Source organism: Glandiceps talaboti, chromosome 22 (genome assembly GCF_964340395.1).
Source record: "Glandiceps talaboti chromosome 22, keGlaTala1.1, whole genome shotgun sequence".
Classification (NCBI taxonomy): Eukaryota; Metazoa; Hemichordata; class Enteropneusta; family Spengelidae; genus Glandiceps; species Glandiceps talaboti.
Genome location: NC_135570.1, coordinates 18,043,541 through 18,062,246, shown reverse-complemented (window position 1 = coordinate 18,062,246; position 18,706 = coordinate 18,043,541). Strand labels below are relative to the sequence as shown.

General features: G+C 33.9%; 1 protein-coding gene across 1 annotated transcript; it reads right to left on the bottom strand.

Annotated features, from left to right (window-relative positions):
- Positions 1-2,132: 2,132 nt before the first annotated feature.
- LOC144452100 (meprin A subunit alpha-like) lies at positions 2,133-17,074 on the bottom strand. Its single transcript, XM_078143111.1, has 7 exons — positions 16,972-17,074; positions 16,155-16,272; positions 10,162-10,337; positions 8,804-9,025; positions 7,940-8,113; positions 3,563-3,801; positions 2,133-2,285 (listed from the first exon to the last, which is right to left on the bottom strand). The coding sequence occupies exons 1-7, from the start codon at positions 17,072-17,074 to the stop codon at positions 2,133-2,135; spliced, it is 1,185 nt and encodes a 394-aa protein (XP_077999237.1).
- Between the last annotated feature and the right edge of the window lie 1,632 nt (positions 17,075-18,706).

The window sequence follows — 18,706 nt, the reverse complement described above, 5'->3', positions numbered from 1 at the left end:
TGATCAGTCTGATGTAGACAAATGTAAAGCAATCCGATACATCATTGGTTCTGAAGGCAGAAATATTCAACACATTTGAATTTTCTGAAGAAGACGGTGACAAAAGCACTGTACCTAAAGATGTTCTAGACAAGTTTGAGAAACATGTCAACCCAAAGAAGCATTTAACAGTATTACGCTACAAGTTTAATACAAGATTTCAAGCTCCACATGAAACAATTGATGATTATGTTACCGCCCTGAGAAAACTTGCTAGAGAATGTGAGTACAACAATTTGAGAGACAGTCTAATCAGAGACAGAATTGTATGTGGTGTTAGTCTCAAGATCTTAGAGAAAAACTTCTAGAGACAGATGATCTGAATCTTGAGAAAGCACTGAAAATATGCAGATCAAGGGAAGAGTCACGGAAAAATAGAAAAGATATTTCTGAAGACACAAGTGTTCATGATGTGAAGTCACAAAGAAATTTCACAAAGAAAAAGTACCATGCTCAAGGGGCAAGACCAAAGTCAAAAGTTGACAAGAGAGGTGAATGTGGAAAATGCGGAACCATGCAAGCATGCAAGACGACAATGTCCAGCTTATGGAAAGAAGTGCCGCAAGTGTCAGAAAATGAATCATTTTCACCAGTACTGCAGAACAAAAAGATATGTTCATGAATTAGAAGAGTACAGCAGTGAAGAGGACGATGACACAGATTCCACTCAACTATATGTAAACACAGTACACAGGAAGTCAAACAAAAAGACGAAGAAGACAAATATGCACTTGAAGAAAAACACACAGATCAAGGCAGATGAATGTTATGTAACCATTCATATACATGGTCAAGACATCAAATTTAAAATTGATACTGGAGATGAGATGATAACATCACCAGATACTCCCTCAACAACTACTGAAACAGGAGAAATAAACGAGATTCCAACCACCACCACCACCAGCACAACAACAACAACAACAACAACAACAACAACAACAACACCTGACATGACAAAGTCGACAACTGACAATGCGCAGAATATTGTGACAACAAGAAGTGGAAGAATTGTGAAGAAACCAGAAAGATTCAAAGATTATGTGTGAATCAAACCACTTTGATCAGGCAGAATAATCCTGAATCAGATGATGGAAATATAGAGTAGGAGATCGGATAGTCCACTCCGATTTTAGATTTGATACAAATACTAATTAAATATAGCTTAGCTAGATTGTATTACAGCAATTAAATTCTACGGAACTCTGATGACTCTGACAATACATTTTCATGTCAAACCAATTGATGATGAGAGACAATACACTTATTATGATTTACTAAACATCGCTCGACCAATATAATCCATATCCAATTTGATCAATAATACCAATACATTACGATATATAGTCTCACTCAAAAAAGGAGAGTTGTAATGATATGATCTATACATTAATATATAATGAATTATACATGAGATCATCCTGCCAATGACATCATCACTATCATATGTATATGTCCTGAGCCTCACTGAACATAACACCAAGGTTACATATTATTAAGTACGAACTTGTTAGCATGCCTACATTGTTTTGTATATTGCTGATTAACTGAGATCTGCTATTTAAGGTGGTTGATTTATCGGCGGATATAATAAAATATCTTTTCCCAGAGACATAGTTGACATCATTTGGTAACATTTGAGCATGAGGAAGCCTGCTTGAGGACTGACTAGTGCATATCGTAATTGGTTTTGCTGTCTTTTAGGTGCTAAATGTATTTACTATAAATACATATCATGTATGATATGCTCTCCCAAGTGATTGAGCACTCTACTTGGCGAAAGAAGAATGAAACTCTATGTATTATGTATGTGTGTATATATATATATATATATATATATATATATATATATATATATATATATATATATATATATATATATATATATATATATTATTATTAGACTTTATTTAAAGTCGATAGACTGTTGAGCCAAAGGCTCTTCTCACACAGTGTCGAGATAAAAATATACAATATATACATTATATATATATATATATATATATATATATATATATATATATATATATATATATATATATATATATATATATATATATATATATATATATATAAGTGACATCATGTGAAACCTATTCGGTAGTAGAGGGTCTGGAGGTAGGCATACTTAAAAACCATGTGAAAGTCACTTTACCTTGACTAAGACATAGACCATCAGTTAGACTTATATCGTCTATAGCAATATCCCCACAATAACTAGATCCCCGGATTCCTTCAAATAACACCTGTCGAAGAAAAATGGATCATGACGTCACGATACTTCCATGCCTAGGATAAATTGTGCCAATTTCAAAGAATCCACTGAAGACAGAGTGAGTAAATATAAGTACTTGGGCATCAAACTTGACTGTAAATTATACAGGATCAAAAGTGTATCAACTTCATTATTATGATATGAAAGTAAAACTTGTCTGTACTACCTTAGGAAACCGAGGTCATGGTGTTGGGTCTGACCTTTTAGGAGTATTTTTATTGCAGTTATTTGCAAGTGGTCTCAAATTTGATGTTGTTTGTTGGGGGGGGGGGAATAACTTGTCCCGATATGAAATAGGAAGGCTAAATTAGATTTATCAAAAATTATCCATAAATAATTACACTATGCGAAAAGTAATATCTTGACCACATTGTCTTTCTACCCTGAATAAAGCTTGCCCATGAGCAGAAGATGTGTAAATATATGGTGAGTATGAGACAAAGTTTCACATTTAATGTACCAACGGTGAGCTCTCCTCTGATGTCTGTAGACAGTCAAAAGTGGTACTGTAACAGTAACTACGTCTTGTACTAACCCTGGACAGGGGTGGTGCTTAGGTGGGTCACAGGTAGGGTAAAGGTTGGGCAAAGATTAAAGCTCCAGTATAGATTATATACAACAAACATATTACATCAAACATTCATAGTGTACGTTCTACATGACTCTTTCCATCCACCTCAACAACAGACGTATTTTAGGAACTGGTAGATACCACACTGCTGTTACTATTAAAGCTAAAACTACCTCTATGTAGAATTCAACAACAGGTATTTTAGGAGTGGTAGATACCATATTATGGTAGCTAATATGAACCTTTATAAATATAGTGTTTAAGTTGTCTATCCGCTGTCTGTTCTTTAACGGCAACCATAGTTACTGTAGTTCTTTGTAGAATCTTGTTGTGGACTTACGTATGTATTTTACCATGATCATATTATGCAGTTTTATTTTTATTTCATTCTAAATTCCCCTCGAGTGAGTATAAAGTTCTGATTCCGAATCTGAAATTTATGTCAGTCGACGGTAGTGTCAATTTATAGTTTGCAAGTCGTTCATCCCTTGGATCAAATTTCTTTAATACTTCGACTTCATTATTAACTTGTTTTAACTTTTTTTACCCATCACTCTCACAGACCTTTCATATTTGGTTAAATTTGATATGCAGTATTAAATGGCATTTGAGGCTCTAGATTAAAGAAAAATATAGTCCTTATTCACCTGGAATGGGGTGACTACATTTATATCTACCTCAACCATCTTCCATTCATTGCCTTGGTTACCATTTAATGTCAGTACAGGGTTTCCAAGGTTACCACTTCCAAATAAACGTTCTTCCTTGACATACACCGTGAGTGTATCTACGTGTGCTCCATACATGTGATAATGGAAATGAAGACAACTTTTTTTGGCAGGATACACTGGAGACACAAATATGGCATTGTCTCCCTGTATACGGGGATATGAGGTCTCAATATAGACGTATTTATCTAGAGCAAAAATAAACGATACAGAATTCACAATATAGTAAAATTTTAAAATAGCACAAACTGAGTTCATAATCATGACCTTTTGATACTTATATATATAATCCTACAAAATCAATGTTAGATTTACATCATAATGCTCCGAGTATGCCATGGACTAATACAAATTTGAGCTGGTAGGCGAGAATTTGTAGTGCGCGGAATCATATGAGGAGCATTAATTTATGACGTAATATTACATTAATTATTTATCACAAAAATTATAAATTTTTCCACATATTTTTATACAACTTTAAATCAAATTTTACGAATACTTTATTGTTTCATCGCACTTTATTCTTCATCGCGTATCACAAAATGGCGTCAGACGGCTATGCAAATTACATAATCGCATGACATATTGCGAGGTCAAGCTTACCTACTCTGGAAAAGGTCATAAAGTGCTGTGGTTTCTCAACCAAAATTATTGGTTATAACCTTGCGACATTCATGTAATATCAAATTTAGTGAAAAGGTAAGTACAATTTGCAAAGTGCAACTTTTTAATCATATTTGCATGGGATGTGTAAATTTGGAGCTTTGAGCTTGACAGAAAATCAGAAGTATTAGCTTGCTGGCTGCTACATCGATAATCTACATGATTTTTAGATAGAATAAAATTGATTAAATGAAAATTAAAGTACCTCTATGTATCAGACTCATGTCACCTCAGGATATATGTAATGTAATGTGTGCATTTACGTTTTGAAAGCACATAATTATTATAATGATAACTTGATCATAGGATTGGCAGGAACACTCAAACAGTTGAGAAAGAAAAAATAGTTCGGTAAAACAGGGGTGATGTGGGTTATTGCTCTGCCTGCCCCTGTTTGACGTCACACAGGTGAAGATGTGCACGATTTATGTGATAAGAGGGAATAATCTACTTACATAAAACCATAATTAAACTATTCTACATTGATGCATGGATTCAATGGCAATGAAATCATATTCTGGCATTGTTAAAATATGTGGTTTCCTCAACATTATATAATAGTACATGTATGATAAATTATGCCATCGAATTATTTATGTATTATTCCTAAATAAAGTTTATGTTCTGCCAATAGTATTTAATGGTTAATTGTGCTACATTAATGAGAATGCAATGACATCGTTTAATTGAAATGACACCTAAAAATGTCTAAAATCAACTTATTCCTTATATTAGCATAAAAATATATAGGAAATATTTGCTGGTAAAAAAGTTTAAATATATTGCAAAACCAAATTATTATTACCCGCTGTGCCAGCTGTGTTATCCGAGGCAGGGCCAGTACACATCGATGGGGTATTGCCTGTGTGCAAGCTCCAATCAAAAGCATCGTTATTTGTATCTTGTGTGAAACCGCATAGGTTATCACTGAAGTCACATGCTAGCGTTGTTGTCTCTGTTAATAAACGGGAACAACCAATCAAATGATGTGAAAACTAAGAAATGTATTCATAGTACTGACATAATATTTAGTAAAATTAATTACGTAAGTAGTTGATTACCTTAAATTAATGCTAAAACTTTACTAGTACCAAACGTAGCATTTCATGTACTGGTAATAATAACCCCGGACTTTCTTTCTTGACCTCTGACTAAAGAAAACTGAGTAACTATTTATTAACCAATAACCCAGTTAATCAATAAACTATAAACTAGAAATGCATTTATCAGGATATGAACAACATGTGTACCTCACACCTAGGATCTATGGACAATATACATACTTTTACACATAGAATCTATCAACAATATACATACTTTTACACATAGGATCTATAAACAATATACATACTTTTACACATAGGATCTATAAACAATATACATACTTTTACACATAGGATCTATAAACAATACTTTTACACATAGGACCTATGAACAATATACATACTTTTACACATAGGATCTATAAACAATATACATACTTTTACACATAGGATCTATAAACAATATACATACTTTTACACATAGGATCTATAAACAATATACATACTTTTACACCTAGGATCTATAAACAATATACATACTTTTACACATAGGATCTATAAACAATATACATACTTTTACACATAGGATCTATGAACAATATACATACTTTTACACATAGGATCTGTAAACAACGTTTTTACACACATAGGATCTATAAACAATATACATACTTTTACACATAGGATCTATGAACAATATACATACTTTTACACATAGGATCTATAAACAACGTTTTTACACACATAGGATCTGTAAACAATATACATACTTTTACACATAGGATCTGTGAACAATATACATACTTTTACACCTAGGATCTGTAAACAATATACATACTTTTACACATAGGATCTATAAACAATATACATACTTTTACACATAGGATCTATAAACAATATACATACTTTTACACATAGGACCTATGAACAATATACACACTTTTACACCTAGGATCTATGAACAATATACATACTTTTACACATAGGATCTATGAACAATATACATACTTTTACACCTAGGGTCTATAAACAATATACATACTTTTACACCTAGGATCTATAAACAATATACATACTTTTACACATAGGATCTATAAACAATTACATACTTTTACACATAGGATCTATAAACAATATACATACTTTTACACATAGGATCTATGAACAATATACATACTTTTACACATAGGATCTATAGACAATATACATACTTTTACACATAGGATCTATAGACAATATACATACTTTTACACATAGGATCTATAAACAATATACATACTTTTACACATAGGATCTGTAAACAATATACATACTTTTACACATAGGATCTGTAAACAATATACATACTTTTACACATAGGATCTGTAAACAATTACATACTTTTACACATAGGATCTATAAACAATATACATACTTTTACACGTAGGACCTATGAACAATATACATACTTTTACACATAGGATCTATAAACAATATACATACTTTTACACATAGGATCTATAAACAATATACATACTTTTACACATAGGATCTATAAACAATATACATACTTTTACACATAGGATCTATAAACAATATACATACTTTTACACATAGGAGCTATGAACAACGTTGATACCTTTACACCAGGGATAATGAACATACGTACCGAATTCACACCTAGGATATATGAACAACATACGTACCGAATTCACACCTAAGATAAATGAACAACATATGTACCTTCACACCTAGGATATATAAACAACATATGTACCTTCACACCTAGGATATATCGAACAACGTTGATACCTTAATTCACACCTAGGATATAGTGACCAACATACGTACCTTCACACCTAGGATACATAAACAACATACGTACCTTCACACCTAGGATATATAAACAACATACGTACCTTCACACCTAGGATATATAAACAACATACGTACCTTCACACCTAGGATATATAAACAACATACGTACCTTCACACCTAGGATATATAAACAACATACGTACCTTCACACCTAGGATATATAAACAACATACGTACCTTCACACCTAGGATATATAAACAACATACGTACCTTCACACCTAGGATATATAAACAACATACGTACCTTAATTCACACCTAGGATATATAAACAACATACGTACCTTCACACCTAGGATATATAAACAACATACGTACCTTCACACCTAGGATATATAAACAACATACGTACCTTAATTCACACCTAGGATATATGAACAACATACGTACCTTCACACCTAGGATATATGAACAACATACGTACCTTCACACCTAGGATATATGAACAACATACGTACCTTCACACCTAAGATATATAAACAACATACGTACCTTCACAAATAGGATATATAAACAACATACGTACCTTCACACCTAGGATATATAAACAAAATACGTACCTTCACACCTAGGATATATGAACAACATACATACCTTCACACCTAGGATATATGAACAACATACGTACCTTCACACCTAGGATATATGAACAACACACGTACCTTCACACCTAGGATATATGAACAACACACGTACCTTCACACCTAGGATATATGAACAACATACGTACCTTCACACCTAGGATATATGAACAACATACGTACCTTCACACCTATGGTGGTTTGCACTCCAAGTTCCATCAGCCTGACATGTCAGTGTTTGAGAACCATACAATGTATAACCAATCTCACAATAAAAAGTGACTGTATTCCCCTTCAGACAACAATCACCTGTCATCTGTCCATGTGATGGCGCCGTCAGTTCAGGACAGATAACACCTATTTCAGTGAACAAATTAATTAAAATAGAACAATACAAATACAGACGAACAGGCAAACACGCACACAAACAAACACTGTGTACAAACACACACACACACACACACACACACATACAGACAGACAGACACACACACACATGCAGACAGACAGACACACAATCACTGTGACAGGCAGACAGATGGCATGCACACATGAGCGCACACACACACACACACACACAAATATCTATGATTATAAACAATAATACATGTAAATCAAAATATTTCCAGAGTGAATTTACACTTATTTGATTGCATTTGTACAATATGTTCCTTTGAACAGGGCAAGGGCTTGAGGCAATATAATTCCGGTGTCTATTATGTAAATGTTACTTGTGAACAGATGTGAACAAGCCTTCAGTTCAGTCAAAGCCATTATAGTCCCAACTGGTGTGTTTTATGGTGAAGTTATAACTTATATTGTATATAACAATATGGAAATTTGAATGGTGTCTACAGATATAATACTTTATGATTTATTAACCTATTTGCTAATTGACCTTGAATATGGAGGTCAAAGGTCAAGGTATAACAAGAAAGCTGATCTTTGCGGTATCACATTGAAATATACAACCACCCCATTTAAATGCGCTCAGTCTGTCAATCACATTACCAGTCAACCATAGGAATGACTATTCTTATATCTTACCACAGTCGTAAAGTAGGTTGACCTTCACAATATCAAGGTCACTAAAACCATCTCGTTGCCCGAGAAGTATATCGGTATCTATCTTTGGAGTTATGGTTGGGCTACTAGAAGTGTTCTTTGAAAATGTCACATTGGAGTAATGCATTACCGAACCGTAGTCGTAGGCCACTCCCAAGGTATCGCTTCTGTTCTCATCAACTTTGTCAAAGTTGTTTTCCTTCCCTTATAGAATAGAAATGTGTGTGCAAAAAGCAAATCAACAAAATCTGGAGATATATTTTTAAAACATGCTGATAAACATGTAGGTCTCTACTGAAATGCAAAGTTTAAGGCTTATACAGTGATGACTTAATTCAGGAGGACACCAAATTGACTTCATTAGGGTCTAGAGGATTCCATATATTGTTCAATCAAATCAACAATCCATGGCGCGACCAACTAATTACAGTTATTTTGCTATTTGAGAGTATAATACTTTAAAGCTGCACTAGCTGAACCATTCAAACCAAGCTTTCATTCACGATATAAACCACAGGCAAAATAGGCATCCAGAGTGGCTGCATTTTAATAGTCTGTGACTTTAAGAATGTACGCTAGACGATGCATGTTCATGTTTATGGTCACAGAAGATTAAAGCATAGAGTACATATGCATATTACATTCTGAAGCACAGTTGCGAATATTCAGAATTGCGTGCGTGGACACAAAGACTGGTACACTACTTGCTCACTCCCTTCTATATTTGTATGTATATAAAGAGAAGGTTACCAACTCTCCATTGATAAAATCAATACATACTTGCGAACTATCGCCACTTTCACCTCAATTTACCGTCAAACTCAAAAAAATGCCACCAGGACCTGAAAGTTATCATATGAGGACACAAAAAAATTCACACTTTGGACGAAGTCACTCCTTAATTTTCAAGTTTGAAGCTGATGATTTCATTTGATCCCATGAGAAATATCAGTGTCTTGATACTGATTGAAAGACCCAGATGCGACACAGGGGATGCCTATTTCGCCTGTGTTTAAACCAGTCACTACACTACCTTTGGATAAAATCGACCACTAATTAACAGATATAGTGGCTAATTTTCACGAGTGAGCCTGAACAAGTTTTATTCAATATATTTTTTGTTGCTTGACATTTTTTTAAAAACTAGTACTCTAGAACTACTCGGCGATAACAGTCTTAAACTTTTCATTGCATAATTCGAGAATGTCTTGTTGAATTCTTTCTATAATATCAACTTAAGATAGAAATCTAAATACACATGTACATATAAAATTGAAATATCTAAATATTGACAGGGAATAACATGTGTACGTTATCAAAGCTACCGAAAAACAGCTTACCTGGGATGACGTTCTCTAGATGGACAGTCACATGATCATCACGGTCATATCGGGAGTGTTCATGCCAAAGACCGATCGCATGTAACATTTCATGGATAACTATTCCTTTTATTTCACATCCTCTGTCTATCGATATTTGCTGTACACCACCACTACGACCAACTTTTGATGAACAGCTAAAACCATGATATCAAACGTAGTCAGTATCATGATATTAACTTAATCTTTTAAATATAATTGATGTATCACTAAAAGCCCTCTCTGTCACTTTCTCTCTGTCAGTCAGTCAGTCTGTCTGTCTGTCTGTCAGTCTCTGACTGTCTGTCTGACTGTCTGTCTGTCTGATGACTGGAAGAACTGATTGGTATAAAAATAGATAAAATAAATAGACACTGTTTAATGTGTCCCGTTTTTACTTATCGTTTTTAGAAGCTGTGCACTTTGTTATGGTTGATGTATGTAGTAAATTATATTTGAATTTGAAACATGCAGGCTGAAGATTTAGCATAATTACTGAACATTAATTGTGCAAGTAAGTCATTAAAACTAAAAGCTATATCTAATTTTATCAAATTTTATCTGCCACCTGGACTTTGTCACAAAGTCCATGTGCCATATATGTATAATCAATGTATGAATCAAATTACTCTAAATAATTAATTAGGCAAATGTGTAACTATATTATCACATGCACTTTGTTATCATCAATGTATGCACCAATAGTCAGGACGCCAAGGTCCAAAAAGGGGCTTAAAACAGAAGTTACTTTACATGGTTTGAAGTACAATTTTTGACACCATATTTGGTTAGAGTAATATCTGGGCCTTCCGAAAACTGATGTTGCCCCTCTAGACTCTCTTGCGCAAACTCACAGGAGGCAGTTTCCATGGTAACTGTGACATAATTTTGAAGGATGCTAAACATTAAAAAACATCATATCAGGCTCGAGAAGTGCTATAATCATAATCAAAGTATGTGTATATATGGTTGGGGAGACGGGCAACTCATTGATCATATGACCTTTCCGAACAAAGGTCAACATCATAGTGAAAATTCAAGGTCATCTTATTTTTTTCTATATTTTTATTAAACCTCTGGCGGAAAGTTTTATATAACAAGCATTAGCATAGTTGTTATTGCTGAAAATCAGTCATAAAAATAGCAAATGATATAGTCTTTCAGGAAAAATATTGTAAAAGCCTATTTGGAAATGCTTTATTACAAAATCCTGTTACCAAGACAACTGATATCAAGATCCGCAATTGTGAAAAATACGACAATACTGAAGATCTCAAGGTCTCCAAGTGCTATAGATTTGACCAAAGTGTCAGTACGTTTTTTTTTTGTTTTTTTTTTTTTTTGTTTGTTTTTTGTTTTTTTTTGTTTGTTTTTTTGTTTTATTTTGTTTTTGTTTGTTTGTTTGTTTGTTTTTTTGGGGGTGTAACTCACTGAACACATGATCTTTTTTATCCAAGGTCAAGGTCATAGCCAAAAAATTTCAAGGTCATGGTAATTTTTTAGTTTTTATAAACAAATCACCGAAACATTACAATAAATATAATTATAATAATGTTATATACTACACAAAGGTCATAATAGAAAGATTATGACAAAAATATATTGGACGTTGCTTTGAAATTACACAAATGAAATTACCGGTTCAACAGAATGATGATAGCGCGTCAACTTATTTGATAGCTTGAATAATTCTCAAGTAGTTTAATGTTGTATATCTTGGTGTCTGAAAGAGCTATGATGCAATTGTCATTACATTGGTTTTGAGGGATGGTTTACACATTGGTTACGTGATATTTTACGTAGAAGGTCAAAGTCAAACCTGAGGGCAGGCGTTTCAAAGGGGGGGGGGGGATGGGTCATATAGTAATATGAAAATGCTTAGTACTGGCATATCACCGCTGAGGAAGGTACATCATGAATCCTATCAGATATCGTTGTAAACGGCTACAAAGTCAACGTAGAAGAGGAATCACAACCAAACTTGAAATTAATCACCCAGTATGGGTAAATAAAGAGACAAATATATCTCAGAAATGACTTATCTACTAAACACAACAGAGAGAATTATCAAAATTATTCAAAGATATTTGCTTGGTGGAACAAAACAAATCAAAATTAATAATGATAATACAATAGAATAATATATAACTGTATTGCCATTTCATTAAATCGCATTTATAAATTTGCTTTCCACATGCATTCATAAAAAGAGGTAATAATAATAATATATAATTTATTGTTTAAAGACCACAACACAAACATGTCTCAGCGGTCTGAACATTACAAAATGAGAAAGACTAGCAAAAGAGCAACAACAACAACAAAAATTTAGCATAAGAACACAATGAATATTTTAAAAGTGACTCTAAAAACAAAATCGGATTTAAAAATTAAACTGAGTCCAAAATACATTGACCTTTTCCAAGGCATAATGACCCACCTTAAAAGTTAATTGGTTTTTGACAGATTTGTTCTCATTTTCACCAGAGATGGTTCATAAGTGTCTGATGTTGGCTGGAATTTCCAGCCACAAACCAGAGATGGTGAAGAAAAATAGCCTATTTCCACTTTTTTGTGCATATAATGACCATGAAATTGACCATTTGGAATGGTCAATGTATTTTGGATTTAGTTATTAGCAATCAATTTAAAAACATCAGCAATAGCATTGTCGGAAAATATACGTTTTAAGACTCTTCTTGAAAGGAGCAAATTTCTCAAGTAGTCAAAGCTCAAGCGGTAAACTATTCCACAGTTTAGGAGCATACACACTGAACACTCTGTCACCATACGTTTTAGAAGGTTGTTTTCCATGATCTTTAATAGAGAAAGGATTCAGCCTGATTCCAACACTCTTTCTCGTATTATGTAATGGATGATCGATACTGATAAGTTTGGACAAGTAGTTCGCGCTACTTCTCCTTGACGGATAATTTTGAAAATAATAAAAGAATTTTATAATGAACTTGCTGTTCGCAGCCAATGTGAATCCTTCAGCACTGGATCACATCAGCTTGATGACCAATCCTCCATCTTGTCACCAATCGAGCTGCAGAGTTTTGAATATGTTGAAGTTTGATCAAATTATATGCAGGTAGACTGAAAAACAAACTATTACAGTAATCTAATTTCGATGTAACAAAAGCATGAACTAATTTTTCAGCATTAGACTGGTCCAACCGTTTTCGAATTTTACTCAACCGCCAGAGTGAATGAGATGCCCCCTTACAAACATAACGAATATGCGCATCCATGAGTCCAATTCCAAAAGAGTCAACCATCACACCAAGGTCGCACACAACAGTTGGTGGAGAAATCATAGTATCACCTGTTCGTACATTAATCGAACCTGACTGTGAACCAACCACACTATTGCGGGGTGTAAACCAGACAATCTCTGTCTTACCATCTTTGAGTGCCAACTTATATGTCATCATCCATTGACGAATTTCATCCACACATTTGCCTCTACACGTGTAACGACAGTGGGTTGAGCAAGGGTGTCACAAGCAATATATAACCCAGAGTCATCAGCATATATAATGGAATTTAAGCCATGACGTGTGATGATGTCCTCAATCGCAGCCATGTTCAAAGCAAACAAAACAGGCCCAAGCACCAAACTCTGTGGTACACCATATTTCATGTTGCGTTCTACCATTCAAAAAGGATTTAAACCAATTTAAAGCAGTTCCTTGTATACCAAAACAGGAACACAGCCTGCCCAAGAGAATGTTATGGTCGATGGTGTCAAATGCAATAGTTTTAATATAAAATAAAATCACTTGGTAAAGGGTTGGCATTCATTCCCACACAAAAGTTCCCAATAAAAATTAAAGAAATGTAACTAATCAGAAAGATGAATGATTTCTCGTGCATAATCCGTCTGAAATATCTGTAGTAAGAAATAAAATATGAAAACAACGACTCCGACGGTATTTTAATAATTACAAAAAATTAAGATGACCTTTTGAATTTTGACAATGACCTTGACCTTGGATCGAAAGGATCATGTAATCAGTGAATTGCTTTTCCCCAAAACCTTATATACAAACACTTACATTAGGTCAATAGTGCTTTCAGGTTAGTATATTAACACTTTGGTATAATTGGGGATATTGACAGCAGTTGTCTTGGTAACAGCTTTTTCCTACAAAACAACTTCATATATACTTTTTTCACGTGACCCTGAGCTTGAATCGAAAAGGTCATGTAATCATTGAATTCCCTGTCCCCTAAAATATATATAAACATACTTTAATCATGATTATATCATTTCTGGATCGCGAGATGTGACGTTTTTAATGTTTTAGCATCCTTCCAAATAATGTCAATGTTACCATGGAAACCGTCTCCTGTGAGTTTGCGCAAGAGAATCCAGAGGGGCAACATCAGTTTTCGGAAGGTCCAGATATTATTCTAACCAAACATGGTGTCATTTTTGTACTTCAAGCCAGGCGATTTTTTTTCTTCAAATGTTTACCTCCCGTAAGGGTACGGGAGGTATTAAAAGGGGAATGTTTGTCTGTGTGTTTGTCTGTCTATCTGTCTGTCTGTCTGTCTGTGTCATCATTTTCTAAAAATCGGCTGGCTCAATTGTAATGAAATTTGGGATATATAATTTTTAGGGTAATAGCTAGACCTGATTAGGTTTTGAGCCAGATCTGTTAATGTTTAATTAGGGAAATTTGCATATTAATGAAATCAACTAATTACGCAATATCTTAAGACTGCATACTTCAATTTCAATATAATTTAGTATATTCGTTAAACATAACAACATACATTTGTCCTATAAAATTTGTTGATGTATCTTACAGTGTTAATGAATAATTTGCATAATTAATTATTTTTGGTAATTAGGCTATATCTTAAGAATACATACTTCAAATTCAACATAATTTAGTACATACGTTAACCATAAGAAAACACATATGTCCTATCAAGTTTGTTGATGCACCGTACAGTGTTAATGAATAATTTGCATAATTAATGATTTTCGGTAATTAGGCTATATCTTAAGAATACATACTTCAATTCCAATATAATTCAGTACACACGTTAACCATAACAATCGCATATGTCCTGTAAAGCTTGTTGGTGTACCTTTCAGTGTTAATGAATAATTTGCATAATTAATGATTCTTGGTAATTAGGCTATATCTTACGACTGCATGCTTCAATTTCAATACAATTCAGTACATACATTAACCATAACAAATTGTGTATGTCCTATAAAGTTAGTTGATGTACCTTACAGTGTTAATGAATAATTTGCATAATTAATGATTTTCGGTAATTAGGCTATATCTTAAGACTGCATTAAGCAGTATCATACACTCTTACATACATTAACCTAAGAAAGCACGCTTGTCCAAAAAAAAAGCCTGTTACCATAGTTTTTTTTAGTTTAATGAGTTCATTATTGATTCCCTTACGGGAGGCATTCAGTTTAAATTTGGTTGGCCTTGGCTACAAAGTATATTTACCAAAAACCGTTATAGCCATTACCCTAAATTTCGTTTGAATTGAATTAACCGTTGTTGAGAAAAAGATGACAAAGACAAACAGACAGACAGTCTTTTTATCCCTAATATATTACCTTCCCTTACGGAAGATTAATGCATTCTTCAAATTTAATATAATTTTGTGCATACTTCAAACATAACTAATAGCATATGTTCTGTCGCATTCCAACAATTATTGTGTGTAGGAACGAAAATCCAATGACTTTGCCCTTACAGAAGGCATTCACTTTAAATCTGGTATGTCTATATATATTGTCTACATATCTATACTTCAAATGTCCTATTAGTACTATTATTGCAAACTTTACTGATTACTTCTAGGCTCTACAATTCATGCAAGTATCTACCACTTTACCTTCAAATTTAATAATGCAAACATATATGTTTTTCTGTTTGTACATTACATAGGCTCACCAGTCTATTTTTCAGGGACTTGTTTGTACTTACCCAGCAACTTTGGCCAGTTCTATATAGTCCCTCTCCTGTGTTTTACGTTGAAATCGAATACACGTTTTCATATGGAAATCATGTATAGCTTCTTCAATTGCTGCGATTGCAGATAAACCTTTATTTCAAGAAAAAACATCCATGAGAATAGAACAATAACAGAAATGTAATAACCCAATGAGTTATTAAAATGGCAATGCCTGTCTGTCCATCCGTGTGTGTGTGTGTGTGTGTGTGTGTGTGTGTGTGTGTGATCATTTTCTTAAAAACGGCTGGCTCAATTATAATGAAATTTGGTGCATATAATGTTAGGGTAATGGCTAGAACTTATTAGTTTTTGAGCGAGATCTGTTCATGTTAATTACGTCAATTTGCATATCAACGAAATCCACTAATTAAGCAATATCTTGTTGATTGTTAATTAGCTCTGTATGTAATTTGCTTGGCACATTGATAACGATAAGATATAGATTTGAAAGATCAAAAAAATTAGTTCTTAATATCTGTCTGACTTTCAAATCACAATTTGAATTAATGTAATTACTAGTATATGAAATTGAAAGAAATCGAAAGGCTGCCCTCAGCGGCCGTCCACTGTTTGCGGGGATTCTGCCTGAGCTAGCATTTCAATGTCCAAATCCGAAACATTTGATGAGTATACATATACTATGTATGTAGATCTCCCTTTGGGTCTAGTTGGTCAACATTTCAATTGAGTAAAAAAAAATACCTCTACAATGTTCAATTCCATCAGAATGCAATGAAATCACTAGACATGACGGCAAAGGTTATATATATGCGCAAGATGGCATCTGACTGGAAACTCTTTTAGTCTGTAGCTCTGGACTTATCGTACATGCCATGGGCACTCCGCTGCTGTTGTTCCCTTCGATGGAAATATCCAATGATGAGCTGCCCATTTTGCTAATTCATGTTGTTTGAAATTTCGGAAAATGTTTTCAAAATTCTCGGCTCTGGAAGTACATGGTGTCTTGTTTTAATGATAAATGTGTCTGGATGATGCATGGGCAGTTGAACCAGTATATACAGACTGCATGTATGTACATTTAGTACAAGTAAACATGGTCACCTGTTAGTTCATATGAAATGTGTTAAATTTTTTCTAACATACATTTACTTTTTAACATCATTTGCAAAAACCATTTTAAAAAAGCATATCCGTACGAGAGGCGTACATTCATTCAGGGAATGACATGTCTATCTGCTGGGAATACTATTAAAATGGTACGTAAAATACGGTCACCAGCCAGGCATCTTATATTACAAAGAACACACGTGAGTACAGGAAACTAGATGCTTAAGTCTGTCTGTCTGTCTGTCTGTCAATCTATCTGCCTGTCTCCCCCCTCTCTTTCTCTCTCTCTCTCTCTCTCTCTCTCTCTCTCTCTCTCTCTCTCTCTCTCTCTCTCTCTCTCTCTCTCTCTCTCTCTCTCTCTCTCTCTCTCTCTCTCTCTCTCTCTCTCTCTCTCTCTCTCTCTCTCTCTGATATTTGGTGGGTCCATTACTTTGGGTGTCTAGTTGGGAAATTGTTCAAATCAAAATGATCTTACCACCGGTTTGTGATTTGGGTAAAAAAATGTGATTTTTGGTAAAAAAAAAAACTTAAACTCAAAAACTACTGGCAGATTAGGCTGAAATTTTGGTGAACCATTCTTCAGGGTGTTTTTACTGAAAATTGTTCATGATATGATGGTCCCATAAGTGATATACAAATTAGGGCTAAAAATGTGTCTTTCTGGTCAAAAAACTATAATTCTAAATCCACTGAGCAAATATTTTGACAAAATATATACCATGACCACGCCCTTAACAACAACCAAATGGCAGTACATTTTGGTTAAATAAGAACATCTTCTGGTAGGCAAGTGAGTAAACATTTAAAAAATGTATGCAAATATCCCTAGCAACCATGACTATGTCCATGGTAACAGCCAAACAGTCGTGTATTTCACAAAGATAACAGGGATTAATAGACAAGTGAATAAACATTCAAAAAATGTTGGTAAATTTGCCTAGCAACAAGACCACGCCCATATCAACAGCCAAGTGATCACATATATAGCAAAAATAACAGGAATTTAAAGACAAATGATAAACATTCACAAAATGTATACAAATGTGCCTAGCAACAAGACCAAGCCCATAGCTACAGCTAAATGATCACGTATATTGCGAAGATAATATCAGGAATTCATACACAAGTGAACAAAAACATTCAAAAATGTATGCAAATATATCTAGCAACAAGACCACGCCCATAGCAACAGTCAAATGATGTGTATATTGCAAAGATAGCAACTTGGTTGGATAGGCAACTGGATAGTCATTCAGCAAATGAACACCTATTGTTAGCATCGACTAAATGGACTGTTGCCAAACATATATTTAGATGGTGCTCCGACAACAATCTAGAGCTAAATGTCAAGAAAAGAAAGGAAGTAATTGTGGATTTTCGTAAAAACCCATCAGAAATTAGTTCACTATTCATAAATGATTCCGAAGTAGAAGTTGTGCAATGTTTCATATTTCTC

Bases quoted from the DNA above. Each gene is read 5' to 3' on its own strand.
- LOC144452100 (XM_078143111.1), bottom strand. From the start codon at position 17,074: ATGGGCAGCTCATCATTGGATATTTCCATCGAAGGGAACAACAGCAGC. The intron at 9,026-10,161 runs GTAAGCTGTTTT...CTATTCTATAAG, and splicing joins TCTAGAGAACGTCATCCCAG to GGAAGGAAAACAACTTTGAC. The intron at 8,114-8,803 runs GTAAGATATAAG...TCACTGAAATAG, and splicing joins CAACCTACTTTACGACTGTG to GTGTTATCTGTCCTGAACTG.